Source organism: Mus pahari, chromosome 2, assembly GCF_900095145.1.
Source record: "Mus pahari chromosome 2, PAHARI_EIJ_v1.1, whole genome shotgun sequence".
Lineage (NCBI taxonomy): Eukaryota > Metazoa > Chordata > Mammalia > Rodentia > Muridae > Mus > Mus pahari.
This window is the reverse complement of record NC_034591.1, coordinates 23,978,021-24,005,975: the sequence shown is the minus strand read 5'-3', so window position 1 is coordinate 24,005,975 and position 27,955 is coordinate 23,978,021. Positions and strand designations below refer to the sequence as shown.

The window sequence follows — 27,955 nt, the reverse complement described above, 5'->3', positions numbered from 1 at the left end:
GGAACTCACTCTGTAGACCAGGCTGGCCTCGAACTCAGAAATCCACCTGCCTCTGCCTCCCAAGTGCTGGGATTAAAGGCGTGTGCCACCACACCCTGCTCCAAGATCTTCAGAAGTGTATCTATGTACACAATTTGGAGTGGGGGTACTAACATCGCGTACTTATGGAGCTCACAGGGCAGTTCTCTCCTTGCACTTTATTCCAGTCATCAGGCTGCACAGCAGGTGCTTTTTTTACCAGCTAAGCCCCATCATATGCACAGACAAACCCTGTCTTGAAAAACTAAAACCAAAAATAAAAAAGAAACTGCAGAATGTCCTCTGACCTCCAACAGCCAAAACACACACCTGCGTGTAATTTACTGAACAAAACTTTAAGAGGGGCTGGAGATGGCTCAGCAGGTAAAAGTACTGACTGCTCTTCCAGAGGATCCAGGGAGTTCCATTCCCAGCACATACAGGGTGACTGACTCCCAGCCTCAGGGAATCAGATTCCCTCTTCTGGTTTCTGCCAACACCAGGCATGCACCCATACCTTTTAAATATTTTAAGCAAGAACTTTGATCCTGTTTTATGACACTGAAGTAACCAACACGCAAAGGAGTTTCAAAAATATATTAAGTGGTAGAAAGAAAAAAAGAAAAGGAAGAAAGAAAAAAACACATTGAGTACATAGAAGGTAACAAAAAGCCTAAACAAGGTAAACATGTAACACTAATGAAATATCCACATTTTATATTACAGAATGCTAATTTGAAAGCTGATGTTTGGGGCTGGTGAGATGCTTAGTGGGTAAGAGCAACAGACTGCTCTTCCGAAGGTCCTGAGTTCAAATCCCAGCAACCACATGGTGGCTCATAGCCATCAGTAACAAGATCAGACGCCCTCTTCCGGAGTGTCTGAAGACAGCTACAGTGTACTTACATATGATAAATAAATAAATCTTTTTTAAAAAAAAAAAGTCTTTAAAAAGAAAAAAAAAGAAAGCTGATGTTTCTGTGAGCTCTCTACCAATAAACTATGCACTCAGGAGTAAACTATGCACTCAACACAACTGCCACAGTAGGTAGAAATATACTAATGACTCGTGGCCCAAACACTCCATATTCCTATGCTTCCATATCAACTCCCAAATACAAAAGCCAAAACAGAAAAGCAAAGGAGTGGGGGACTAAGGGTGGAGGCAGAATATGCCATGGGAATTCCTAACACCTAAAAACTCTGAGTGACTTTAAAACCAAATTACCAACACAACATAGTATTAAAATCTCAGCACTCGAGAACTGGGCCAACCTGGGCGATTCACTGGGATCTACCTCCCCACAAAACTGCTAACTGCTATAAATTCTCAGCTAGCCAAGGCTGGAGAGATGGCTCAGCAGTTAAAAGCACTGACTGCTCTTCCAGAGGTTCTGAGTTCAATTCCCATCACCCATATGGCAGCTCACAACGGTCTAAATCCAGTTCCAGGGGATCTGACACCTTCACAGACATATATCCAGGCAAAACACCAATGAATATATAACAAAATTAATTTTAAACAGAAAAAAGAAAAACAACATCCTAAGGAGACATACAGGGCAAGGACTAATTCCACTCCTTGGAGTTAAATTTAAAGTATTCCCTCATTACATACAACTCCCATTTTTCAAATGGTTATCTTTTTACACTTCAAGAATGGGAAATGACTACTTGGAATTAATAGAAATAAAAACCAAGCCGGGCGTGGTGGTGCACGCCTTTAATCCCAGCACTCAGGAGGCAGAGGCAGGCGGATTTCTGAGTTCGAGGCCAGCCTGGTCTACAAAGTGAGTTCCAGGATAGCCAGGGCTATACAGAGAAACCCTGTCTCAAAAAAGAGAAAAAAAAAAAAAAAAACAAACCACAGCCGAGCACCACACTGAGTCACAGATTGACAGTCAGGATAGACAGAATTAAAGGGTGTTGTGTATGTTAAACAAACTGCGTCACTTCCATCTTCTAAAGTGATTTTGTTTATAACTAGTCTACTTCATGAGGAACCCTGGAAATACAGTAATCACAGAATTCTACCCTAAACATGCTAGGGCATCCAATGGCTATGTTGGGAGGATAAGGGGTACTGTCTGCTGTTCTAAGATGACAATTCAGGACTTCCTTCTATCTCCTGTGCTAATTGCTCTTAAACAGCGTAAACCTGCTACTTCCCCTTCCACAAGATAAATTAAAGAAAGAGCAATGCATTGCCATTGTTCCCTAACCCACCCCAGGAAGCTTAGGGTTCATTCAACTCCTCCTTCTCCTATCAAAGACCATCATGGATATGCCCACCAAGGATGCGGGGCTCACCCGTGAGTTGTCCACTGTCGTGAACACAATATAAAAGTGAATGAACTAAGCCAGACGTGATGCACACCCCTTTAATCTTCACACAGGAGAAAGAGGCAAAGGCAGGCTAATGTGACTTGAGGCCAGCTGGATCTACAAAGCAAATTCCAGGTCAGGTGGGGCTACATGGAGTAACTCTGTCTCAAAAAGTCAAATTTTGTTCTGTGCAACCAAACAGGTACCTGTGTTCTTCACTTATGTGGGGAGTGGGGAAGCGTGGAGGGAAAAAAGTGTGTTACAGAAAAACCTTAGAGAGGAAATGAAAGCCCCACTGCACTGCTCAATGCGAAACCCACAAGCCTCAGAACTTCTCAGCTAAGTCTTCAGGGGCTGCCCTTCCACAGGGCCCAGGGTTCCCTTCCCAGAACCTACATGGCAGCTCACAACAACTCCAGGGGATCTGACACCTTGACATGCAGAAAAAACATCAATGCACATAAAATAAAATTTTTTTTAAATGAATATATATTAGCAATCTTGAATCAACCAGATATTGGGAGGGGGGAATCAAAGTAGCCTCCATCCTCCTCCTTCCTGACCAGAACAAGCTTGAGAGCACAGTGAAGTCTCTAATTCAATGTGGCATCTACCATCTTTCTTTTAGAAAGAACAAGGAAGCTAATGAAAGTTGCAGGCAAGCTGTGGTCTAAAACCCAATGAAAATGTAGCATTTTAACAACTGGAAACTGGTCTATAACATACACGTCTCTACATACTTTTAAATCTTATCTGCTGCTCTCTTTCAAATCCCACTGGGAAGAGAAGTGGTACTTTGTCCTTAAAGAAATTAAGGGCCGGGCGTGGTGGCACACGCCTTTAATCCCAGCACCTGGGAGGCAGAGGCAGGCGGATTTCTGAGTTCGAGACCAGCCTGGTCTACAGAGTGAGTTCCAGGATAGCCAGGGCTACACAGAGAAACCCTGTCTCGGGGAGGAAAAAAAAAAAAAAAAAAAAAAGGACAGCTACAGTGTACTTACATATAATAAATAAATAAATCTTCTTAATAAAAGACTATTAAAAAAAAAAAAAAAAGAAATTAAGGACATACATGTGATCAAGCCTGAGATGCAGTCATCAATCCAATGCAAGATTAAGCCATCTGTTGTATGAGCACCACTGATCTCTGAAATTACATTTTTCCTAACTTCCAACTCTTCTTTCTAAACATCCCCAGCTTTCAAGATTTTCTACTTCTAAATGCACTACTAGCTTCTAAGCTATATAAACTAGGATTTAAACCTAAGCAACTGCTAAGATTCTCTTACTGAGCTGGAATCTCATCTCATCTTAAAGGATCCTGGGCTTACTACCAGCTCCCTGAAATAATCAAGATCAAAAGGAATTATGAACCAGGGATCATCATTAGTCACTGATGATGCTGTACCAGAGATGATATGAAGACTCACTGAGGCCTCTTAGCAGCTGGGAACTGCCTACAGCACATCTGCCTCAGGCCAACAGGGACCCTGGCATACCTTTACCTTGGTTGCAGCACTCTGGGGAAGTTTCTGTTGTCTAAATCACTTTGTTACAGCACTCCCAGTGCTACCTGCGCTGTTAGTTCAGTCCTCCTACAAAGAGCACTGCCCTGGGGCATCTGAACCCCTCCCCTCCTTGGTCTCCAAGTCAACTCTCATAATCTGACCAAATACAACATGGTGGTGATAGAAGCAATTCTTTTTTATTCTAGATAAACTTTAAATAAAATAAACCTTCTTATAAAACAGAGACCCAGGCCATTCCTTTTTGTTTATTGTTGAACAAGCAGCGCCTCGGGTTCCGGCCCACTGTGCTCCTCCTCGCTCAGCAGCTCCTCATACTCCTCGCTGAGCTCCTCCGCATCCCCGAGACTGGCTTCCTCCTCGCTGGAGACGAGGTCCAGGTCCTCACTGAGAAGTCCGCCCTGGCCCCAGCTACAGCCTTCACTTGACTCATCTTCACTAAGGTCCAGCTCCTCACTGGATATCACATCCAAAACCTCACTGTGCTCGTCACTCAGGGCGTCTTCCACTGACTCCTCAAAACAGGGCTGGTCTAGTTCTTCACTAGGTTCCAAGTCCTCACTGGCCACTTCCTCGAATCCTGGAGAGTAAAATGACTGACTCACTACATTAAATTTATGGCTCAGAAGAAGTACCCTCCACACAATTACCCTCCCCCACAAGGTTTTTTCCAAGGTTCTCCATACCATGGGCCAGTGGACTACTAAGTCCTTCCCCAGATTCACAAGTCTTTGTGAAGAAAGAGCATAATAAGTGGTAAAGGGAAAGGGAAGACCGTCTGCCAACAACAATGTCAAAGGCAATTTGGTCATTCCTGAGCGTGAGAATAAAGTGTAGAGTTGAACCCACACAGTTTTCTAAGAGATATTTCCTGTCATAATTAGTAGAACCAAAAAACCCCTACTACTGCCAAGTCCTTGTCAGTCTTATATTACCAGGTTTACAGAACCAGGACAAGAGTAATGATGTCCTGAGTCAGTAACACACGAAGAGATGGATCTAATTTGAATTAATAATGCACACCCTTTCTCCAATCAACATTTCAACAAAAGTTCACTTGTGAGTGAGATCCATATTCTGGGAAATATAAAGGTTAGCTAACCTCAACATTCCATATACCTCCCTCCACTACTAAGCTCCTTGTGGAAACTGTCAATATTCTGGCCTTCCAAGAAAAGTTGCCAGGCACAGGGAACAGTGTTTCAGCTCCTGCAGGATTCCAGAGCATCTCCCTTCTTAGGGTCTCTAGGGAGTGTAGTTCAACAACACCTTACAACAGGACACGAAGACACTGTGGTATCTCAGCACTTGAATGCTAGCCAGAAATACAGCCTGGGCCACATTTTAAAACGAAAATCTTAAAAATTACTTTTTGAGAGACAGAGAAGGGATAGGAACTGGGTCTATAAAACCCAGAAAAGACTCTGTCTCAACCTCCCAAGTAGCTGTGGTTGTTGGCACAAGAATTATACTGCATCCAGCATATTTGTAAGAGTAAGCTCACAACCCCCCCTTCAAAAAAAAAAAAAAAAAAAAAGGAATATAAAAGTTGGTTGTATGAAAACTTAAAAACTGAAAAGTAACTGGCTACAATCAATAGACGTTGTGACTGGGTTTACAAGGGCTCTGCTGACTGTACTAAGTCCCCCAGCCCTGCACAAAAGACCCAGTCTACACTCCACATACCACCAGCAGGCTGCACGGTCACCTCATACACGTAGTAGCCATGGAGCAACTTCTTTTCCTGTGCGAAAATCCTTACTGCCTGAAAATGGAAGTCCCCTAGAAGACCTATAAGAATGGATTAAAGAATTATCACTGCCACACTATGTTGGCAAAGCAAGGAAGTGCCTACCTGAGTCATACCTGGGGTGAAACAGGCTCAGCAAGCCTACTACATTTTTTTCTTGCACTACTACTGATACAAACTTAGGCACATCTAATTAAAAGCTCCACAGAAAGAACTGTCCAAAGACTAGAGTGTCAGATTCATTTGCTCAAGGAAAACAAGCACTTGAGTATTAATTCACTAAAAAGGAACATGGGCCTCTTTTCTGTGACAGTGCTAGGGAGAGAAAGAATCCAGGGTTTGTACATAATAGGCAAGCATATTACCAACATCCATAGCCCTTCATTTCTGTTTGTCTTCTAGACAGGATCTCAGAGTAGCTCAGGCTAGTCTCAAAATACCTGTCCTACCTTGCACCCCAAGTGAGTTTTGGAGTTTTTAGTTTTTGTTATTTTGTGATTCACTATGTATCCTTAACTCGCCTCAAACTCATGATCCTTCTGTCCCAATCTCCCAAGTTCTAGATTATAAAGATGTGCACAATACAGGTTTCAATTTTTTCTTTAATTAAGCAAGATAATGTAGTGTTACCTGACCTCCTCAAAGACAGAGAGTTGGTCTACTTTATCTTATTAACTCCCACACTGAAGAAGACAAGTCTTTCACTCAGCTACCAACCCACAGCTAAGACATCGGAACAGATTCCATTTAACACTGCTGTCCCATGACAAACCGTAGTGTAAGTGACTAACCACTCATTTCTGAAGAAAAAAAAAAAAAACAGCACTTGGGAGGCAGAGGCAGAGGCAGGCGGATTTCTGAGTTCGAGGCCAGCCTGGTCTACAGACTGAGTTCCAGGACAGCCAGAACTACACAGAGAAACCCTGTCTCGAAAAAAAAAAAAAAAAAAAAAAAAAAAAAAAAAAAAAAAAAAAAAACAAAACAAAAAAAACATAGAAGTAATTTTATTGCTTTGTTTTGGTTATTCCTAGGTGGGGTAGGCTACCTTGAAGCTCGGAGCTGGTACTTCAGCTAAGCATGATCACATCTAGCTGTATCTTAGTTTCCTTAAAGAGTTACACAGAATACAACAAATGTTCATTTTCTCTTACTACAAATTACTTTTGCTCATCTTAAATATGTAGAAGCCACTGGAAGAGATCTTTAATTTTTTTTCACACTTTTACTTATTAGTGTGTTCCTGTACAAATAAATACTCAACCACAGAATTCAGGCCTTCAAATTTGGTGACAGGTACTTTTACTTGCTGAGCCATATTTAGACAAGACACTGCTATTGTTCTTGTCTACTCCTGATGTCTACTGTCCCGAGATTTTAAATGCTCTACAATCCTGTCACTGGCCTCTTACTCGTCTGTTTATAGCAAGCTTTCTGTAGGTTTCTGCAAACATTAAACAAGCTGGTCCAACCCACCCCTCACTCGCAATAACCTTTCTCCTATTTAAATTCAGCTATGAGTGAGCATGCTCTGACACACTCACTGTTTTCCTTCCCTCGGGAAGACAAGACAAAAGCAGAATCTCTCTCTAGCCGGGCAGTGGTGGTGCACACCTTTAACCCCAGCACTCGGGGGGACAGAAGCAGGCGGATTTCTGAGGCTGAAGCCAGCCTGGTCAACAGTTCCAGGGCTATACAGAGAAACCCTGTCTTAAAAAAACAAACAAACAAACAAACAAACAAACACCTCTCTCTAAAAGGCAGATTAAAAGAAATCAGCCTCTGCCTCTCCCTCCCCTCCACATACACGCCCATTGAGATCAACTTAGTATCACAACATGAAAAGTCCAAGACCTACCAGCTCCAGAGTGACTTGTTCCTCTTCACACCCATGACATCATGACATGCAGGGATCCCACCTGTCTCCCTTTGCTACCACTGGTAGACACAACTGTCTTTTTTTCCTCCTGGGGGTTTGCTGGTGATGTTCAAGTCTCTTCAGCCACACAGGATGTGTTTCCCTCTCAGTGCACCAGGACAAAAGAAAGGCAGCAATAACACATTCAACCCTGACCTCCCATGTCCAGGGCTCACCAATGCTCAGCCCTAAGGAAAATTTCTAGTAACTAAGTGACAGCTGACAAGGACATGGAAAAGTCTGCACCTATGCACAAGAGTCCAGGGACAGGCATCAGACTAAAGGCAAGAGATAGGACAATCTACTTTCCCAAAATCCAACAGCAGCCATCAGAACGCCATCTGCCTTGCTCTAGCTGCACCGTTTCTTCACACTCTACAGTGGACTACAATAACAGTTAGAAAGGGTGTGTTTGTGGAACCCATTATTCTGGACCAGCATCTATGATACTTAGTGCATTTCACAAACTCACTAATAAACTAGCTTGCAGAGTGAAAGTAGGTGAATGCTAAAGATGTCAGTATATCCAAGATCCTGGTTTCAAATCCTGAGCACCAAAAGCAAGAAATAAATGTTTACGAGATTAAGATCAGATTTTGAACATCTTATCCTGTCCCAGCTATGGATTCACCTGAGAGCAGAAACAAATGATAGAATAATACACATGGAAGAGGGAAATAATGCCCTAAAATCTTTATTGCTGAAGTCACCAATCCAAAAGCTCTGAAAAGGTTGGCAGGAAATGCCTGAGAACTCCACTGGTCCATAAAGATAGAGGTCAGACACAACACAATGTTAAATGCAAAGGGTAGCACCAGCCCTCACTAGGCCAAACCAAAGGATGGACCAAGCAGGTACTTACCAAAAAAGTCAAATGAAAATGGGTCCCTTCCACCAAAAAATTCCCTGAAGACATCATCTGGGTTCCGGAATGTGAAGCCAAACTCAAATGGACTGTCAAAATGACTTCCACCTATACAAGCACAGTAAAGTGTTTAGCTTATGAATTCTGTTATTTCAAAGCAACTGTTTGTTCATAAACTATTGTATATTTCATATTCCACACATCTGGGATTCTAAAAGCCCAAGAGCCTTATCACATGCCTAGCATTTGACCACATGAGTGCTCAGATCTCTAAGGTCTATGAATTTCTCAGTCTTTGTCTACAATGATGCTTTAACATAATCAAACCACTGTCCACTGTTTTTGTCATTAATTATAAAGGCTTATGAAAGCCAAGAATATTGACTCTACCAATTTCCCCATAGGTACAACATTAGATCCCAGCAAGCCTTTTAAGATGAAGCAGCTCATCTGCTGTGCACCATTTTCACACAATAGGCAGTGTCACTGCTAAAAACACAGTAAGGTTATCTTATCAGAGCAGACATCTCCACTTACTTGATAAATGTGTAGTTGGTTTTCCCCCCTCCCTTTCATTGAAGCAGGTCCTCACTATGCAAAGTAGGCTGGCCTTAAACTCAAAGTTCCTGTCAAATTCCTTTAGTTCAGTTTTTATACCTTTTTTTAAATTACATTTTAACCCTTTAGGGAGGTAGACTTACTGCAGAAGAATCACAATCATATAGTGATCTAAAACCCACCAGGGAGGCTTTCAACTCACAGGCACTGCACTACCTCAGCCCCTAAGGTGCTAGGATTTTCAGCATGTACCACCATGCCTGATCAACAAGCAGTTCCTTTAAATGTTTGTTTCTCCACATTTACACAAACTCAACAGTTTCAAGGCAAACCCCTGTTGACTATCAGGTACAAATCTTAAGAACTAAGCCGGGCAGTAGCAAGGGGCACACGCCTTTTATCCCAGCACTTGGGAGGCAGAGCGAGGTGCATTTCTGAGTTTGAGGCCAGCCTGGTCTACAGAGTGAGTTCCAGGTCAGCCAGGACTACACAGAGAAACCCTGTCTCGAAAACAAACAAACAAATCATAAGAACTGAAAAAATTTATGTAAACTTGTCAAGACCTTTTGTCTCCAAAAAGAAAATTGACATACCTCCTCCTCCACCACCATTTAATCCTTCTTTGCCATATTTGTCATAGATGTCCCGCTTTTTAGCTTTAAATTTGAGAAAAACAGTATGGGTAAGTTCTTGTTTTCAAACCCTCAAAATTCAGTCAGTATTTCCCATTATAAATCTACATCTATTTAGAAAGCCCTCTACTTTAAGAGGAGGAAGGTCTCCTGAACTGGCAAACTTATTTGTAACTGCTCCAAATGCTTATTACAAAGTCCAGGGGGTGTATGTTAAGCACTGGGTAGAATGGGACGTGGATAAGCATTTACCATAAAAGGAGCCAGTCCTGTGGCTCAGACTCAGGACCTGCTGAGTTGACCACTCACTTGGCTCACAGGTGCTACGCTGGTATGCATAAACCCTGCTTGCTGCTTCTAGAACAGACACAGCACAGCTGCCACATCCTTCTGTCTTACCCAAAAATCTTATGTTATATTCTACAACAGGGGAAACAAAAGTGAAGAACAATCCCATCTTGACTAAGAACCCTTGTAAGAACAGTAACATAAGCTCTGAAGTCCAGGCTCCAGCCACTAGAGCTCAAAAGCCCAAACAATACTGAGTCCTTGCCACATTTGCAGGATTTCAGTTATCGATGTCTTCATTAAGTGAAAAAAGAAATTGATACTTTTCAAGTTTCATGGGTTGTCTTTAAAACTGGGGAGAAGGTTATAGACTTAAGAGTATACATAATGCAAGGAGCTGTATGCCAATAAGCTGGCTCTTTGAGTTTTAGATCAGGTTCCTTCTAGAAATAGATTTTTAAAGACAGTGACCTATTATTTCCTATGATCAGTCAATCAGTACCTAACCTTTTAAATATCTCTGCCTTGACTCATGCCAGGCCACCCAGCAGGATAGTACTTAGGATGTATGCAATACTATTCCTGTCTCTGGCACTGTTCCCAGCCTTGTAGGTGCAAAATCTTCCCTTTACCACAAACTCAAATTTGATGGCTGCCCCTAGCTGATAGCTAAACCTTCACCCAACTGCAAAAAACCTTCACAGAGCTATCTAATGTCTATGCTCTAGATCCAGAGTGGGGTGTGTGTGTGTGTGTGTGTGTGTGTATGTGTGTGTGTGTGTGTGCATGCACACGCGCGCCTGTCTGTCAGTCAAAGTCTAAATTGGAGCATCTCTTCCTTGTGCAAGTAGGTACAACTCCATCACCAATACTGTGCTGCAGTAGAAAATGTCTACAGCCCACGGCCTATGGCTCTAGCCCCTCAGCACTCACAGTTACAGGTACCAGATACAAAGTCCACAAGGAAATTAAAACCTTTGGGAATGAGGATCAGTCTAGCTAGGAGCAAACACATTTTGTGTCTGTGTTCTCTAGGAAGCCCTGTTCTAATGCACCCTTCTCAGAGCCCTTCACAAGCTCAGGTTTACTTACCATCCGATAACACTTCATATGCCTCAGCTACTTGTTTGAACTTCCGCTCTGCTTCTTCTTTATTTTCAGGATTTTTGTCTGGGTGCCATTTAAGTGCCTGTTTTCGATACCTTGAAAGATGAAAAGGGTTTATACTGAGTACATATGAAGTCCATGGAATTTTAATACCTAACATAAGCAGCAATGGGTCTGTGACTTGCTATCAGCCTGTTCTACATACTGAGTTGCAGGCCAGCCATGGCCACACAGTAAAAATCCCGCCTCAAAAAAGGAAATTAAAAACAAAACAAAACAAAACAAAACAAAAAAAACCACCTACCCTTAAGCAGAAAATGGCTACACCATTAAGTATAAGAATATCTTAGCAGTAAAGCCACTGTTTCCTGAGAATGAAATAAGCAAGTTCTAATTTCGGATATTAGCACAAATTGGCAAGAATTAGTTTGAAAACTTGTATGTAGGATGATCCAAGTGTCCAAATTATAGGCTCTGGTGATCAGGTAAAGCATGTACAGAATGTAGACAACTCCTTGCCCACTGAGCCATACAGATACAACTTAAATTCCCTCATGTTTCTATTTTTCCCAGCCATCCCAATATCCCACTTATCAATATAAGAACATCTCCCATAGCACAAGCCAGACTCCTAGTAACATTTAAATAGCTACCTACTCTAGATTTGTCTAAACAGAACTGAAGTATCAACTTTTGTGGCTAGAGTATGGCCAGTGACAGGGCACCTAGTATGTACACAACTTTAATCTAAAGCAAAACATTAGGGGAAGTTATGTCCAATACTGGAATTAAGACAAGTATCCAGTGTCCTGTATAAACCTTATAAGGAGCATATGAAAACCCAGAAGTGATGTTAACTGTAATTGTTAACTTGACACAACCTAGAATCACTTGGAGAATGGTCTCAGGGAGGCTGATGTGGGAAAATTAGGTACAGCACCATTCTGTAGACAGGACCGCTAAATTGCAAAGAAATCAAGCTGAGCACAATCAAGAACACAGCCATCTACACACTCATTTATCTTAACTATAGTAGATATAATGTAACTAGCTGTTTAAAGCTTCTGCCATGACTTCTCCACAATGATGACTATATGACCTGACCTCTATCATGATAAACCCCTTCCTACTGTTTCTTTTGGGTATTTCATCACAGCAACAGAAATAAACTAGAACACTAAGACTCAACTGGTTATGTATGCCCCTGGCTACACACCAACCCTCTATCTCAAAGTCACCAAGATCTGCCTCTGCCTCTGCCTCCTAGTACAAGGATTACAGGAATGTGCCACCAGTACCCAGTGTACACCAACATTTTAAAAAATAATGAAGAGCTACAGATATAGTTCAGTGGAGACAACAGGCCTAGGCTGGAATTCAGAAACACCATGGAGAGAGGGAGGCATAATATAAATTATCACAAAGTAAATATAGATAGTACCAGGAACTGCAGATGGAACCCAGGACCTCTAGCATACAAGGGCAATATTAATATTTCTATTTTGGGACATGGTATAAGTTGTCAAGTTGTGTGTGTGTGTGTGTGTGTGTGTGTGTGTGTGTGTGCAAAAATATGTATATGTATGTGTGTGAAAGCCATGTCAACCTAAGAATCATCTATCTCATTTAAGACTAGGTGGGTCTTTCTTCATAGGGACCTAAAGATCACCAACTAGATAGATGCCCAATGATCTCCAGGTCTGATCACAAATGTTAGCACTTTAACCTAAAACCAAACCATAGGGTTAAGTCTGTGTTGGGCAGTAAACTGGTGCCTGCCTATCATGTATGAGTCTCCTAAATTAGATCCCAGTACAGGGTGGGTATCTTGTTCAGGGTCTGAGAGAACCTGCTGCTCTTACTGAGATTCTAAGTTTGATTCCCAGCACCCATATGGTGGTTTGCAACTATCTATAAAGTCATTTCTAGGAGATCACACACTCTCTTCTGACCTCCTTGAACACTGAGCACATATATACATGCAGGCAAGCAAATCATTCACACATAAAATGAACAAACCTAATTTTTACATTATCCAATTACCAATGAACCATGGTACAGAATATCAACCCAGAAATAGAATAACTTACGCCTTTTTAATGTCCTCAGGTGAGGCATGTCTCTGCACGCCCAGCACTTCATAGTAATCCACCATGTTTTAACTGACTGTTGGAACAAATCCTGCAAATAAAAAAATACAGCCCATGATAACACTGTCCAATGAGTGAAAAACAAGAGGACGGATGAGAGTCGGTTCCTTCTCAGCACCTACTGGCCCAGAGAGAACTTCTGGTAGCCAGTCACTAGCCTGTATCTTAGGTAAGACCTTTATCCGTGTGGTGGGGCACACCTTTAATCACAGTGCTAGAGATGCGAAATGCAGGCAGATCTGATTTCTATGCCAGCCTGATCTATAGGGCAAGTTCAGGACAACCAGGCCTACAGAGAAATGGGGGGAGGAGAGGCGTCCCCAAAAATCTATCTAGAAAAAAAAAATGCTTGGAAATGACATAATAGCCTAAACTAAACAGGTCACTGGTCTCTGAGGCAGAGATCAAGTACCACTTGACCAAAGGACTGGCTACATCTGCTTTCCTAGACCACAATGCACTTGGGGAGATTTGGTTACTTCCCTCCCTGATGAGTTTCTGCACCAGGTATTAGGTAACATTACAAAGATGAACACACACTATCTCTGCACTGAGAAGCATGTCGGCCTCAGAACCATGGCTCTCTCATGGGAATGGCATCAGCTGTTGCATTAAGTTACCCAGAAAAAAGGGAAAAATACACTTGACCAGTCTTATATAAATAACCACTCTGTCCAGCACCCAACTACCAAACCAACACAACACTGCTCTAACACTATCATGCAGGCTAAATTCTTTAGCTGAAATCCAGGAACACAGCACGGCTTCACCTGTCTCCACAGAGCAGCACAAGGAAGCCATTCAGCTTCTAACTACCTGATACATGGTCTCACTGTTCTCTAAATAATGTGATTTCATTTAACAGTGTCTCAATCACTTGATCATTGTACATTGTACATTGTAAGACTATAAGGGCCCTGGGGTTAAAAACTCCTGCTTCGCCGGGCGTGGTGGCGCATGCCTTTAATCCCAGCACTCGGGAGGCAGAGGCAGGCGGATTTCTGAGTTCGAGGCCAGCCTGGTCTACAAAGTGAGTTTCCAGGACAGCCAAGGCTACACAGAGAAACCCTGTCTCGAAAAACCAAAATAAAGTCAAAATAAAGACTGGAGATAATGTCCAATGGTAGAGAGCCTGCCTAGGAAATATGAGGCCCTGGGTTTGGTCATCAGCATCAGGGGGAAAAAACAACACCTCTTCCTCTCTACTCCATTAAATGACAAAAGTTGTAGCAAAGGATCTATCTAAAGCAGCATTTTAAAAACCAAGGCTGGTAACTACAGAAAGGAATAGAGACAAGGCAAACATTGTTGTGCTAATCCACTCTTAGAAAACAAGAAATCTCAAGACTGTTTCTGACTCCAAATATGTGAGCCTTACAAAGTGAGACAACAGTCACTATACAAGCTAGTAAGAGTCTAAGTACATGCTCTCTCCTTGTTCCAGGTGATCTAATAGTTCCAATGTTCGTGTTTCCACTATGAGTGATGCAAAAACTAGAGCAGACAGTAGGGAGGCCAAATGAACCAGCCATGAATCCTAACTTCAAGGCAGTGGGGTATATAGCACCAACTGGCAGTGCCTGGTTTTCAGCCAACACTTGAATGCTGGCCATCTTTAAATGAAGAGTGCTCCTTGAGTTAAACAATTCATTTGGAAAACTGGAGACACTTTGAAAACTGCCAACTTCTCAACCACCAAACCCCTTGAAATTGAATGCTGGTGAATGTATTTCTTCACAGCCTTTCCTCACTGGTTTTCACTTCTGCCCTACCTCATCATTTGAAATCACCTGATTTAAGCTCAGGAACTCCTAAGCCTAATACATTTGAGGGCTCTCCTGACTTCCCAAATCTCCTATCTTCTCAGATGTGCATTCTATGATCAACTTCCTCACTGAAACATGCTCAAAGCCAAATCTCACCATCTACCGCCCATTATATAACACCCTGAGTCCCAAATGGAAGCCTAACCCAGTAAACAGGCACATGACTGCACAAAATAGCCACTTGGATACTGAGCATGTTGTTTCAAATAGAACATGACCAAAACTTAACTCTTGAGCCTCCTACTCCACCCAACATGTCTTTCTCTAGTAAATTCTACCTGGACTACCTCAATGTTGTCATACCTACCACATAAAGAAAATCACTTTTTCAAAACATCTTCAGGCCCTCAGTCCTTACTCCTGCAGAAAGAATCCTTTGGGCTACCCTCTTTTCAGTGAATACTGAGACTCAAAGTGTAATCCCCTAGGCAGTACCAGCCACAAGGGACTCTACTAAGTTAGCAAGGAAATTAAGACAAGAATCACTCATTGTACTGACTAGTGTCAGGTATGAGAGGTAAGGAGTTATGAAATAAGGTACAGATCACCAAACAAAGTTAAGGAACTATCCCAACAAACATCAAGCTGGGTGTGGCAGGAGGATCAGGAATTTAGGCCATAATCTCACACAGGTTTGTAGACAACAGGAAACACATGTAACCCTGTCTCAGAAAACAAATTAAAGAAACATCTTTTGTTTTGGTTGGGTGGTTTGGTTTTTTCTTTTCTTTTCTTCTTAATGAATCTTTTTAAAAATTATTTATAATAATTTAAAACACTGTAGCTGTCTTCAGACACACCAGAAGAGGGCATCAGATCCCATTATAGATGGTTGTGAGCCACCATTATGTTTGCTGGGAATTGAACTTAGGACCTCTGGAAGAGCAATCAGTGCTCTTAACCAATGAGCTATTTCTCCAGCCCTGGTTTGTTTGGTTTTTTTTCAAGTCAGGATTTCTCTGTGTATCGCTGACTTTCCAAGTAATAATCTACCGGCCTCTGCCTCCTACATGCTGGAACTAAAGATGTGTGCCACCACTGGCTGGCAATTTAACTTTAAAGGTACCTTCCAACTCTAAAGTTCAATACTAGCAAACAAAAACCCCAATGTACATTTGCCTTACCAAAAAAAGTAAACAGTAGTTGGGGTGCATGGCAGTACACACCTTTAATCCCATAACTCAGTAGGCAGAGACCAAGAGGATATATATCAGTGAGTTTAAAGCCAGTCTGTTCTACACAGCAAGTTCCAAGGGTGGGGAGGTGTGCCTTGATGAAACAGTGGAGTGGCAGCCTGAGACAGGCGGACTGCTAAGGAAGAAAGACTAGAGAAACTTCATCATAGGAACTAGTGGTGCAGACCTAAATAATCCTAGCTACTTGGTAAACTGAGGTAGATGTTCTAGACCTTAGAATGAAGATGATTCAGGTGCAAAGTGCTTGAACAAGGCCCTGGATTTAATCCCCCGCAACTCATGATGCGTAATTCAAGCACTGGGGGAGAGAAAGTGGATCTTTAGAATAAGACAATGTTATATAAACAAATAATTCTGAACTGGGGGTCACTCCCCAGTGACTAGCATGTGTTTGGCTAAATTATTCAAGTTTTACCCAAAACACTAAATTTTAGCTCAAAGCCAGCGGTATAACCACTTTACTCTTTGACCCTACTGTCAACTTCAGAAACAATTCTGTCGCTGTTCCATCATTTTTCATAGTGATGTCACTTAATGGGTAGCGGGTTACTCTGGCATACCAAAGAGCCTGAGTTCAATCTCAGTACTACCAAAAATGGAGTGGTAAAGACACACAGGCCTTTAATCCCATCCACTACAGAGGTGACCTGAGTAAGGACTTCAAGCTCATCCTGTCTCAACCAGCTCCAGACCTACCTATGCTACTTTAGACTATCTAATAAAAGGCTGGACTTTCTGCCCTTCTTTTAGCACACTTTTTTTATCAGTACCATCTACCATGGATATAGTTCAGTAGTAAAGCACTTGCCCACAATGCACAAGCCTAGACAAGCAGACATGTTTGCACACATGATATATATGGCAAGCTTGTATCCATAAAGTCTAGGGGCGGGAGGACCTACAGCTTTATTATAAAGTGATTACCTATATAACCTTTGTCCATTTTCCATCTAACTGTTGGCCTTTCCTGCTGAGAATTAAAAACCAAGCTTTGACTCTTCCAGTTTTTACTCCTTAAAACAGGCATGCCAGCAGAGGCCAGGTATGGGGGGAGGGAGACCCAGTTGACAGTGCTTCTATTGAGATGATTACAAGCATTTAAACTTGAACTAAGATCAAAAAAGGAAAGACGAAGCCAACAATGAACTGCAAAGATTAAAAAAGAGCACTTGTAAACAAACAAATGAAGATGGAAGACTACAGAGAAAAGACGCTCACTGGAGTAGAATGAAAGCTCAAGGACCTACTAGTTGGTCCAATTCTACAAGATAGTGCCTGCCAAGATGCACTTCAAACAAGTAGTCATAGTTAACACTACAGACAACTACTACCACTAATACTACAGACTACCACATACAATGTGAACCCAAAGTTGCTTATCCACTTAGGATGAAATGTTATCCACTATACAAATATACACTAGACATTAACAGAAAACATGTTTTACTCTATTTGAATCCAGAACACCCACCAGAAGCCCATACCCAATGTACTGGGTATTTATCAAATACCAAAATTCAGCTGGGTGTGGTGTAAACTTTAATCTCATCATTCAGGAGACAGAGGCAGGTGGATCTCAAGTTCTAGGCTAGCCTGGTCTAGAAATTGAGTTCCAGGACATCCATGGCTACAAAAAGGAAAAAAAAAAAAAAAGTCCCTTTTAGTGGTAGTAGGCATTTTACTTGGGCCTCCCATAGGCCATGAATCAATCAACTACTAAGATACAGTCCCACCTGACCCACACCCTTTGAAGCATGGCCTCACCAAATTATTCAGGAAGACCTTGTATCTGCCTCATGAGTGGATGATACTGCAGGACTCAGCTACCCAGCTCCAATGTATTAGTTATACTTAGTCTTATCAATCCAGGATACATAATGTCTGAAGCATTTTTAGTTTTTCTAAGACCAAACTGCTGCCAGAAGCATCTGTCTTATATAATTCAACTAGCAGTAACAGTGTGAAACCTTTCTCTTAAGTCTACTCATTATAATCTCTCACTTCCTCCAATGACAGTGTCCAGCAGTCTCATTTTTTCAAGACAGATCTTACAAAAAAAAAAAAAAAAAAAAAAAAATTCTGAGGCAAAGCACAGTCTACATTGCTAGTCCCAGACCAGTCAGCTGAGACCTTGCCTACAGAAAGAAAGGGGGATGAGAGTGGAGATATGCAGTACTTAAGAGCACAGCTGCACTTCTATAGGACCAGGGTTCAGTTCAGAGCATGGCAGCTCACAACTGTCTGCGATCCCAGTTCCAAAGGACTCAACACCCTCTTCTTCATTTCCTTGGACACCTGTCAAACACATATTTACATAAAGGCAAAATATCCATACATATAAGATTATGTTTTTAAAAAATAAAAGTATATCTACGACAGCCACAGTACCGATAGGATCAGGAGTTCAAGAACAACCTGGGCTACAAGATAAGTCTCAGAAGGAAATTCCCACATACCCCTAAAATACTGAGTGTGGGTGTGGAGGGGTATGGGGAAAGAAAAACAATCTATCAAACTTTACACAAGCTGCTAACTCAAAAAAAGAAATTAATTTTTGAATATCTCCCGTAAATACAAGAACGCTAAACCACTCCTCGTTGATTTATAACATTCTTGGGCCAGCAAGACCACAAACCATGTAAAAGTACACACACACAAGAAGACCTACTTGCCTTTGAACCCGACACCAGACAGACAGAAAGACACACACACACACACACACACACACACACACACACATAAAGTTGTCCTCTGAAAACTACATGCATATAGTGCCACAATTTATACAATAGCACGCACAGCTTTCTTTTTTCTTTCCTGCCCCCACCCACCAGCCCACACACACAGGGTTTCTCTGTGTAACCCTGGCTGTCCTGGAACTCACTCTGTAGACCAGGCTGATCTTCAACTGGAACTCCAGTGGCAAGCTAGTTTTAATTTTAAAGAACATTCTGATAGTAGGATTCCAGGTAAAACAAATTATAAAGCTTCCTTTATTTTTAATTGATGTGTGAGTGCAGATGCCTAGGGAAGAAGGCAGGCTGTTAAGTTGCACCTCCTGGTAGCTTAAGTTACAGGCACTTACTTGTGAGCTGCCTGATAAGAATGCTGGGATCAACTCTGCAAGAGCAGTGCTAGCTGCCAGATGGGAAGCTTATTGAAGCCCCATTGATAGACTGTCCATCCTGAGAGAGAAGGAGCAGGGTGGAGTGCAGGCTGAAATCAAAGAGGAAATATACATGTGTGTAAATCTTTCAAATCTCAGATCTACACTGACCCTGGCTCAGTGACTTATTTTCATATAAAACAGATTCAATCCCCAAGACTGAACTCCAACTCTGTCCTTCAGACTTTTTTCCTTAAGAAACCCACTCCCAGCCGGGCGTGGTGGCGCACGCCTTTAATCCCAGCACTCAGGAGGCAGAGGCAGGAGGATTTCTGAGTTCGAGGCCAGCCTGGTCTACAGAGTGAGTTCCAGGACAGCCAGGGCTACACAGAGAAACCCTGTCTCGAAAAAACATAAAAAAAAAAAAGAAAAGAAACCCACTCCCACTGGCAGCCCAGAAACCTGTCAGAGCAGACCTGTTGTTACTGCATCCCTTCCATCTGTTGTGCTTTGAACTCTACAGCCATATTCCTGGGCCTTGTTGTTGCCAGATAGACTTTTCCTGATGCACACACATAAAGGACTGGGTTACAATCTTTTGCAAGAGTCTTACCAGGTCACCAACAAAAATAGCTCTTTTCCTTTCCCACAAAAGAGGATCAGTATTGAAAAGTAATACAATCCAAGGCCATATGCTCTAAAGACTATCTTTTCTCTTAAAAGTAAATTAAGAGCCAGACGTGGTGGCACACACCTTTAATCCCAGCACTCGGGAGGCAGAGGCAGGCGGATTCAAGAGTTCAAGGCCAGCCTGGTCTACAAAGTGAGTTCCAGGACAGCCAGGGTTATACAGAGAAACCCTGTCTCGAGAGAAAAAAAAAAAAAAAAGTAAATTAAGGCCAGGTGTAGTAGTACACACCTTTAATTCCAGCATTATGGAAACACCGGTAAAGGGATATTTGCTAAGTTCAAATCTGGCCTGGTATACATAGAAAATTCCAGGCAGCCAAGGTTACCCTGTCTCCAAAAACAAAGACAAGAAAAAAAAATTTAGTAAGTTTCACTGGGCATGGTGGCAAACGCTTTTAATTTAGGCACTAGGGAGCCAAAGTCTGGCAGATATGAGTTCAAAATTAGCCAAAGCTACATATTCGATTACAGGCCAACTAGCACTACTCGTAGCAAGACCCCGTCATGGGGGTGGGGGGGTGGGGGGGGGAATTAAAAACTCTCATGTGGGAGTTCAATTTATGTGGTAGCATCAAACTAAGTAAATGTAGTACTATTTTCTTGACAAAATGGAAGCAGGAAACAAATGTGAAGAGGACCAGGCCAGGTGAGGCAGTCCTACAAAAAGCTAGCTAGGAGCAGAGGTAGTAGTAAAACTCCAAGACGTGGAAATAGTAACAAAAACTTCAACTGTCAAAGCAGTAACAAATATTTGGAAGGAAATAAATTATAAATCCAGTATCATTGCTTTCATTGTCTCCAATCCCCAGGGCTGGAGGCAAATCTGCGTGATAAATCTCCTACAGATTGTTCTCCAACCTCCACCGGTGAGACATCTGTCAAATCTGACTGAGTGGGTGAGGGATACACAATACATACTTTTGAGGGTAAGAGAATTTTAGCTAGGATTAGGGACTTTTGTTTTGGTTTAGTTTGTTGTTTTGAAACAGGGTTTCTCTGTGTAGACCAGATGAGCTCCTGAACTAGAGATTTGCCTTGCCTGCCTGTGTGCCTCCCAATTAAAGGCGTGCACAACCACAGCCCTGCTAGGAACAAGTACTGAGACCAGTCTGAACAATTCAGTGACACCCTGTCTCAAAACTTAACACTGAGAAAAATCCTGGGTTTGAAAGTAGGCTGTGGTAACAGTAAAGTGCCTGCAAAGCAAGCAGTTAGAACTGATTCAGATCACCACCACCCACATTTAGCCAGAGCAGGAGGGCTGGAGGCAAATCTGCGTGATACATCGGAACAGCCAGTGTAGCCATTTGGTGAGCCCCTGGATTCAGTGGGAGACCTCTATTAAAGGGGGGTGGGGTGGGGGGGTGGGAACAGGTGTGAAAGCAATGGGGACACCCAATGGCCACCCCTGGCCTCCACAAGCACGTGCACACCCTCACATACACATACCTATACCTCACATGCAACTTTTTGTGTTCAGTATCATCCCCTTTTCCCCAAAAAATACAAAAATTTACAGGGGACCAAAAAAAAAAAAAATCACGTGTTTCATAAAGGAAGCTTTCTGAATACCCTAGTATTTAATACTATTATTTAATACATCACAGTTCAGCAACTGAAGCCAGAATCAATGGCCTTTATTTACTCACGATGCCCGAAAAGGTCTTACGACTTAGATTAGATAGTCCTTTTAAGAGAAAACTGCCCCATAGCCAACTCAAGTACATGGAACTAAATCCTCTTTAGATGAACACTGTTACCCTAGGAGAGAAAAGTATTTTAGCATTTAACTCTCAAGTAGGAGTAACATATGGAAGTAGTCATGCGCTCTTCCTTGGCCATCCAAAATTTCGGAGTTTAACAAAACACTTTATCCATAGCACTATCCACTAATAAAAACGAAATTCCTAGACCAGACATGGCGGTGCATCCCTTTAATCCCCGCCCTTGAGAGGCAGAGACTGGAGGATACCTGTGAGGCCAGGACAGCCAGGGCTACAGAGACCCTGTCTCTGAACGAACAAACAAACAAACAACATAAAATTCCTACTAGCTGGCTATCTACTAAGTCAGTCTCCAGGCTCACCCCCCACACACACAAAGGATTTTTAGCAGACTTAAACATGCTTGGGGAACACTGTGTCACCACACTGTGGCTTTAGGAGAAAATGGTCCATTTCTCCCTCCTACACTCATTAGGGGAGGAGCACACCTGTGGAGTCCACAAGACCACTTTAAGGAGTCAATGGCCTCCTGCCACCCTTATTTGGGTTCCAACTCTAGTCCTCAGGCCTTCCTATGCTTTAGGTGCTTAACCACCTCACCAACCCAACTACAACAGTAACATTTCCATCTTGTTCTCACCAGCTAGTTTCTTCTGGTTAACCTCAGGCTTATTACTTGAAGTAGAGTCTCATTATACAGGCCAAGATGGACTTTACCTAAAATTCTACCTCACCCTCTTGAATTACTGGTATCAAGGATCCACACAACACTACACAGCTGTGACTTGTTTTTATTCCCAAAGTTAAACTCTCTTAAACTCTATACATGAAAATATTAATTTGCCACTTTAATCCTTCCTACAAAATCCTGCCTTTAACTGTATGTAGGCCCTTCACTACCAGATGGTGTCCTGGGCAAATTTAAGACTTAATTAACATACAATCTGTTGGGCGTGGTGGCACACACCTTTAATCCCAGCACTCGGGAGGCAGAGACAGGCGGATTCCTGAGGCCAGCCTGGTCTACAAAGTGAGTTCCAGGACAGCCAGGGCTATACAGAGAAACCCTGTCTCGAAAAACCAAAAAAAAAAAAAAAAGCACACGCTATCACACCAGTAGTGGACAGTGATAACAAAGTGCCTTCTTTAAAATTCTAAAGATGTGGCTGGTGCTGGTGGTGCACACCTTTATTTAATCCCAGCACAAGGAGGCAGAGTTCTGTGTTTGAGGTCTACAAAGTGAGTTCCAGGACAGCCAGGAGTACACAAAGAAACCATGCCTTGAAAAACATTAACAAAAAGTTTGCTGGGTGGAAATGTTACAGTTGCTATGGGTACAATACTGCGTGCAGGGAAATGGTACTGTCACTTAACTGACAGAAGTAGAGCCGCTATTCTAAGGAATTCCTACATCTGTTTGCAATATTCATCACCCAATATACTAGCTCATATCTAACACTGAAAACAAAACTTTTGTTTTAAGCAAGATCTCACTGACATCCACTCAGGTGAAAACTGGCCTGCTTCTGACTCAAGCAATAATTTGTTTGGTTTTTCTAAGACAGGGTTTCACTGTGTAGCCCTAGCTGTCCTGAACTCCATCTGTAAACCAGGTTGGCTTCCAACTAAGAGATCAGCTTGCTTCTGCCTTCTGAATACTGGGATTAAAGGCATAGGCCATCACTGCCTGGCAGTCAATGCTTGCTTTAAGATGTTCCATTCTAAAGCTCAATGATCTGAGTGCAGCTTGCTCATCATCCAATAAACAAGAACAAGAACAAAAACTCAAATGCAAACTTGTTAGGCTATGGAGCTGGCCCAGCTGGCCCAACAATTCTAATTCAGTCCCACGAGTCAGACAACCTAAACTCCAGCCCAGGAACCTCTTGAAATGGAGAGCTGACTCCAAAAGTTGTATGGTCTCGGGTACAAGCATGAGGAATATTACTTAAGTTGAATCCGAATTCAAGGCCAACCTGATCTATGGTATGCCAAGCTACAACTAAAACGTGAGACCTGTTGCCAAGGAGTTAAAAAAAAAAAAAGCAGGATGTGGTGGCACATCTTTGATCTTAGCACTTGACAAGCAGATCTTTGGGTTCCAGGTTAACACGGTGAGACCATAAACTCAAAATCAAAAAGAAACTCAGAGCTGGCAATGTACAGCTATATAAATACAGAACATACTGGCAGGAAAGACAGATGGATGGAAGATTCCAAGGCATAGTCTATAACACGTATTTCATATACACATGCAAGTAAGCACAATAAAGGTATTTTAAAAGCCAACCTTCTCAGCTGGGCAGTGAGCACTGCCTTCCGTGAACTTGGCAGGGCAGAGGCAGAGGGATCTGTACTCAAGGCCAGCTTTGTATAGAGAGCAAAGTTTCAGGACAGTCAGGGCCACGAAAAGAAACCCCATCTCCCGTCTCGAGGAGGGATTTGGGGTGGGGGGTACCAACTTCAGAGACACAAGAGAGGCCAAAATCTGAGCGGTCTGCCTGGGCGAGAGTGACTGGAAGAGAAAACTGAAACTTCCAAGTCACCCATACCTACAAAAAAGGCAGCATTTCTTCCCATCTTTCTTTCATGTTCTTCCTAATTCCAAACCTCCACCCAAGTGTCTGTACTGATCACACAGTAATCACACACCGGAGGGCAATTCGGCCCGTGGTGGTGATATCCCAGAGTACAACAAAGGAGTCCTTCCAGGTATCAGTAAGTCTGGTGTGAGGTATACTTTACAATCAAGAACAGACTAAGTTCAAATATCAGGATAGTTGTTCTTTAGGCTGTTCCCTCCTCTGGCTTTTACGTCCAATATTTCTACTAAAACAGTTGCCTTAAAGTTGCTATCACTTCCCTAACAAGCAGAACGTCCTGAGATTCCACGGCCTAGAAAACCCTAACCACAAATCTAAGGTTCAAATAAAGACGTTACAAAAAAAAAAATAAAATAAAATAAAAATAAAAAGTGGGTGCACTGCGCAGGCACTCCCCACCGTTCCCTTTCAACGGTTCACACACAACTTCTGTAACAAAACTTTGAAAACTTGACAAACCCATCCTGTTTAAAAAAAAATTTAAAAAAAAAAAAAAAAAAAAAAAAGGGCTGGTGAGATGGCTCAGTGGTTAAGAGCACCGGACTGCTCTTCCAAAGGTCCTGAGTTCAAATCCCAGCAACCACATGGTGGCTCATAACAAGATCTGACGCCCTCTTCTGGAGCGTCTGAAGACAGCTACAGTGTACTTACATATAATAAATAAATCTTTAAAAAAAAAAAAAAAACCTCCGTCTCCAAAGTTTATAAGACATTTTAGTTTGCAGTGCAGAGTTCCTTGTCTACACAACCGAAGTAAACTAAGACTTAGTGTAAACTTCAGTTACATAAACTTTGTTACGTAAACCACAACAAAGCAACCTTCGTGGCCAACAGAAAACTAGTTTTAAAAGTAAGCAGAGCCAGGCGGGTTGCCTAGCAAACTTCCCAACAGTCCCTGCCTTGGCCTTCCCACCCGGCCCCCTTCGCAGGCTGGAGGCCTGGGCCAGTGACTGCGCCTTCCATGGGAGTCCGGCTCTTCGCCTGCCACCTGACCCCTTGCTTGCAGAATGCAGTGAGGACGCCAGGACAGGGTGACACCAGCCTCGCCGACTCCTGGAGCTCTGCGGCCGACCTAGCGCGTGCCGGGCCCAACCGCCACCGGCGAGCAGAGACCTAGGGAAGCGGACCGCAGCTAAGCCCCGAGCTAGGCCTGACCAAGAAGGACAAACGCTCTCCGCAGACCCAATCTACAACCCTAGACACCAGACTACAGCCTGGACTGGAACCCGTTCGGCCCTAGCGAGCAGTACCGGCCCCGCGGTCGGCCCGGCTTCCTGCACCCAAGCGCGTTAGCCCTTCCGCAGGCCTTCCCCTCCCGCCGTCGTCAAGCCTGCCTTTCGCCACGGCTCGCGGACCCTCACCGAGGACACGGCGGCCGGCGAGGAGGGAAGTCAGGCGGCCGGTCTCCTCGCGGCTGTGGCACAGCTGCGCTGGTGGCAGTGGCGGCGGCGGCGTCTCCTCGCGCTTTCCTTTCTCTCCTTTTCTCCAACAACAAACAGGAAGTGCGTCACGCGGCGGCGGCGCGGCGACGTCGACTTCCGCCCGGCCCTGAAGCTAGCGTGCGCAGCAGCTTCCGTGCGCGTCGGCTTCGATGGCGCGGGTCTAGCGTTCCGGGAGATTCTCGGAGCTGAGGACGGTGGGATTCTGGAGGGTTTACATAGGCGAAGGCGGCTGAAGAGAGCCGGAAGCGCCCCCTTGCGCAAGCTCTGTGCCTGGAGGACTCTAAAGCCTGAGGCGACTGTAGACAAGCCTGGAGCCTGCGTCTGCCCGGAAGCAGGCTGGGAGGAAGGACGCTCACAGCCTCTGACACAGTGGATTCGGAGATAACGACCTGATAGCGCAGTGTGACTCACACTCCCTAAGGACTTGGGGAATCGTGATTCCCGAGGTTCGGCCGAGCCCACAAGCAGTCCCGACTTAGATCCTCCCTAGCGCCCCTGTCCCCATTCCTCGTCGCTTACTTGAACCGTGAGAGGCCTCATTATTACCAACTTGGAGTGCTGAATCCTGGGTCTAGATTTCAACCATGATTTTTTTAGAGATGTATTTACTTTTTGTATGTGAGTATACTGTCTTCGGACACACCCGAGAAGGGCATCAGATCCCATTACAGATGGTTGTGAGCCGCCATGTGGTTGCTGGGAATTGAACTCAGGACGTCTGGAAAAGAAGCCAGTGTTCTAAACCACTGACCCATATCTCCAGACCCTCTGCCACCTTTTTTACCACGCGGGATTTTTTTTTTTTTCCTTTGCTCGTTTTGTTGTTGTTTTTCATGTGCAGAATCTGATTTCCCCAGTGGTAGACATTGAACCCATGGCCTTGTACATGGTAAGCACTCTACACTAGAGGCCTATCCCAGCTCTCTTTAATTTTGAGACAGGGTGCCACTTAGTTGCTCCCTTGAATTTTCCAGAAATAACAGATTACAACCTTTACAATCACCAGGCCTAGTTTACATTGAGATGCTGAACAAAAGCCATTTTGCATATTTTCTACTTAGTAATGAGAAGCAGCACTTCCAGTGCTGTGACCCCAAACTGCATCTGCCTGATGAGGCAGCCATCAAACTACCAAAGGAAGACTTGCCTGATTCTAGAACTGAAAATAAAGTCAGTTAAGATTTGGCACGGGCTGGATAGTGGTGGTGGCACAGGCCTTTAACCCCAGCACTTGGGAGATAGAGGTGGTGGATCTCTGAGTTCTAAGGCCAGCTGGTCCACAGCAGGTTCCAGGACAGCTGAATGTACAGAGAAATCCGGCTTCGGTGGGGAAAAAAATGGGCTTGGGGTGGTAGTGCAAACCAAAAATCCCAGCATTCTAGAGGATGACATGGGATTACCAAGAGTTCACAATGTTCTGAACTCTGTGAATTAGTCCTTTTTTTTTTTTTTTTTTTTTTTAAGATTTATTTATTATATGTAAGTACACTGTAGCTATCTTAAGACACTCCAGAAGAGGGAGTCAGATCTTGTTACAGATGGTTGTGAGCCACCATGTGGTTTCGGAAGAGAAGTCTGGTGCTCTTACCCACTGAGCCATCTCACCAGCCCCCCCCCCCCTTTTTAAGATTTGTTTTATTTATATGAGTACACTGTAGTTGTCTTCAGACACACCAGAAGAGGGCATCGGATCCCATTACAGGTGGTTGTGAGCCACCATGAGGTTGCTGGGAATTGAACTCAGGACCTCTGGAAGAGCAGTCAGTGCTCTTAACCTCTGAGCCATCTCTCCAGCCCAGTGAATTAGTCTTTGTCTATCTGCAGTAGCTCTGACCAATCTAGGCACACAGCATGTATTCATATTAATTATGTTGTGTTTTCATTGCCTGGGCATATTTAGGAGGAGATTTACAGAATCATTTGTCTCAAATAAATAAATAAATAAATAAATAAATAAATAAATAAATAAATAATAACAATAACATTGTTTTTTGTTTTGTTTTTTCTTTTTGTTTTGGTTTGTTTGTTTGTTTCAAGACAGGGTTTCTCTGTATAGCCCTGGCTGTCCTGGAACTCACTCTGTAGACCTCGAACTCAGAAATCTGCCTGCCTCAACATTAACATTGTTAAACCATGCTGAGTTTGAGAGCTTAGGTGATTAAGAAACTGAGGTAGGAGGATTACCACAAAGGCCAAGGTTAACCTGGACTAATCTCAAAAATAAGTGTAGCAGT

The 27,955-nt window shown here is 43.1% G+C and overlaps 1 protein-coding gene across 3 annotated transcripts in view; it reads right to left on the bottom strand.

The window, feature by feature from the left end:
- Nucleotides 1–25,854, bottom strand: part of Dnajb6 (DnaJ heat shock protein family (Hsp40) member B6) — a 49,646-nt gene extending 23,792 nt beyond the window's left edge. For 2 of the 3 annotated variants that reach the window (XM_021190183.2, XM_029534797.1), the window contains exons 1-5: nt 25,641–25,854; nt 13,075–13,165; nt 10,970–11,079; nt 9,551–9,613; nt 8,397–8,507 (exon numbers count right to left, since the gene is read on the bottom strand). In XM_021190183.2, the coding sequence (XP_021045842.1) occupies nt 8,397–8,507; nt 9,551–9,613; nt 10,970–11,079; nt 13,075–13,139 (349 nt within the window). In that variant the 5' untranslated portion in view covers nt 13,140–13,165; nt 25,641–25,854. Of the gene's footprint in view, nt 1–4,000; nt 4,450–5,555; nt 5,661–8,396; nt 8,508–9,550; nt 9,614–10,969; nt 11,080–13,074; nt 13,166–25,640 lie in introns of those variants that run through there. The other variant, XM_021190184.2, reaches the window with a different exon arrangement.
- Between the last annotated feature and the right edge of the window lie 2,101 nt (nt 25,855–27,955).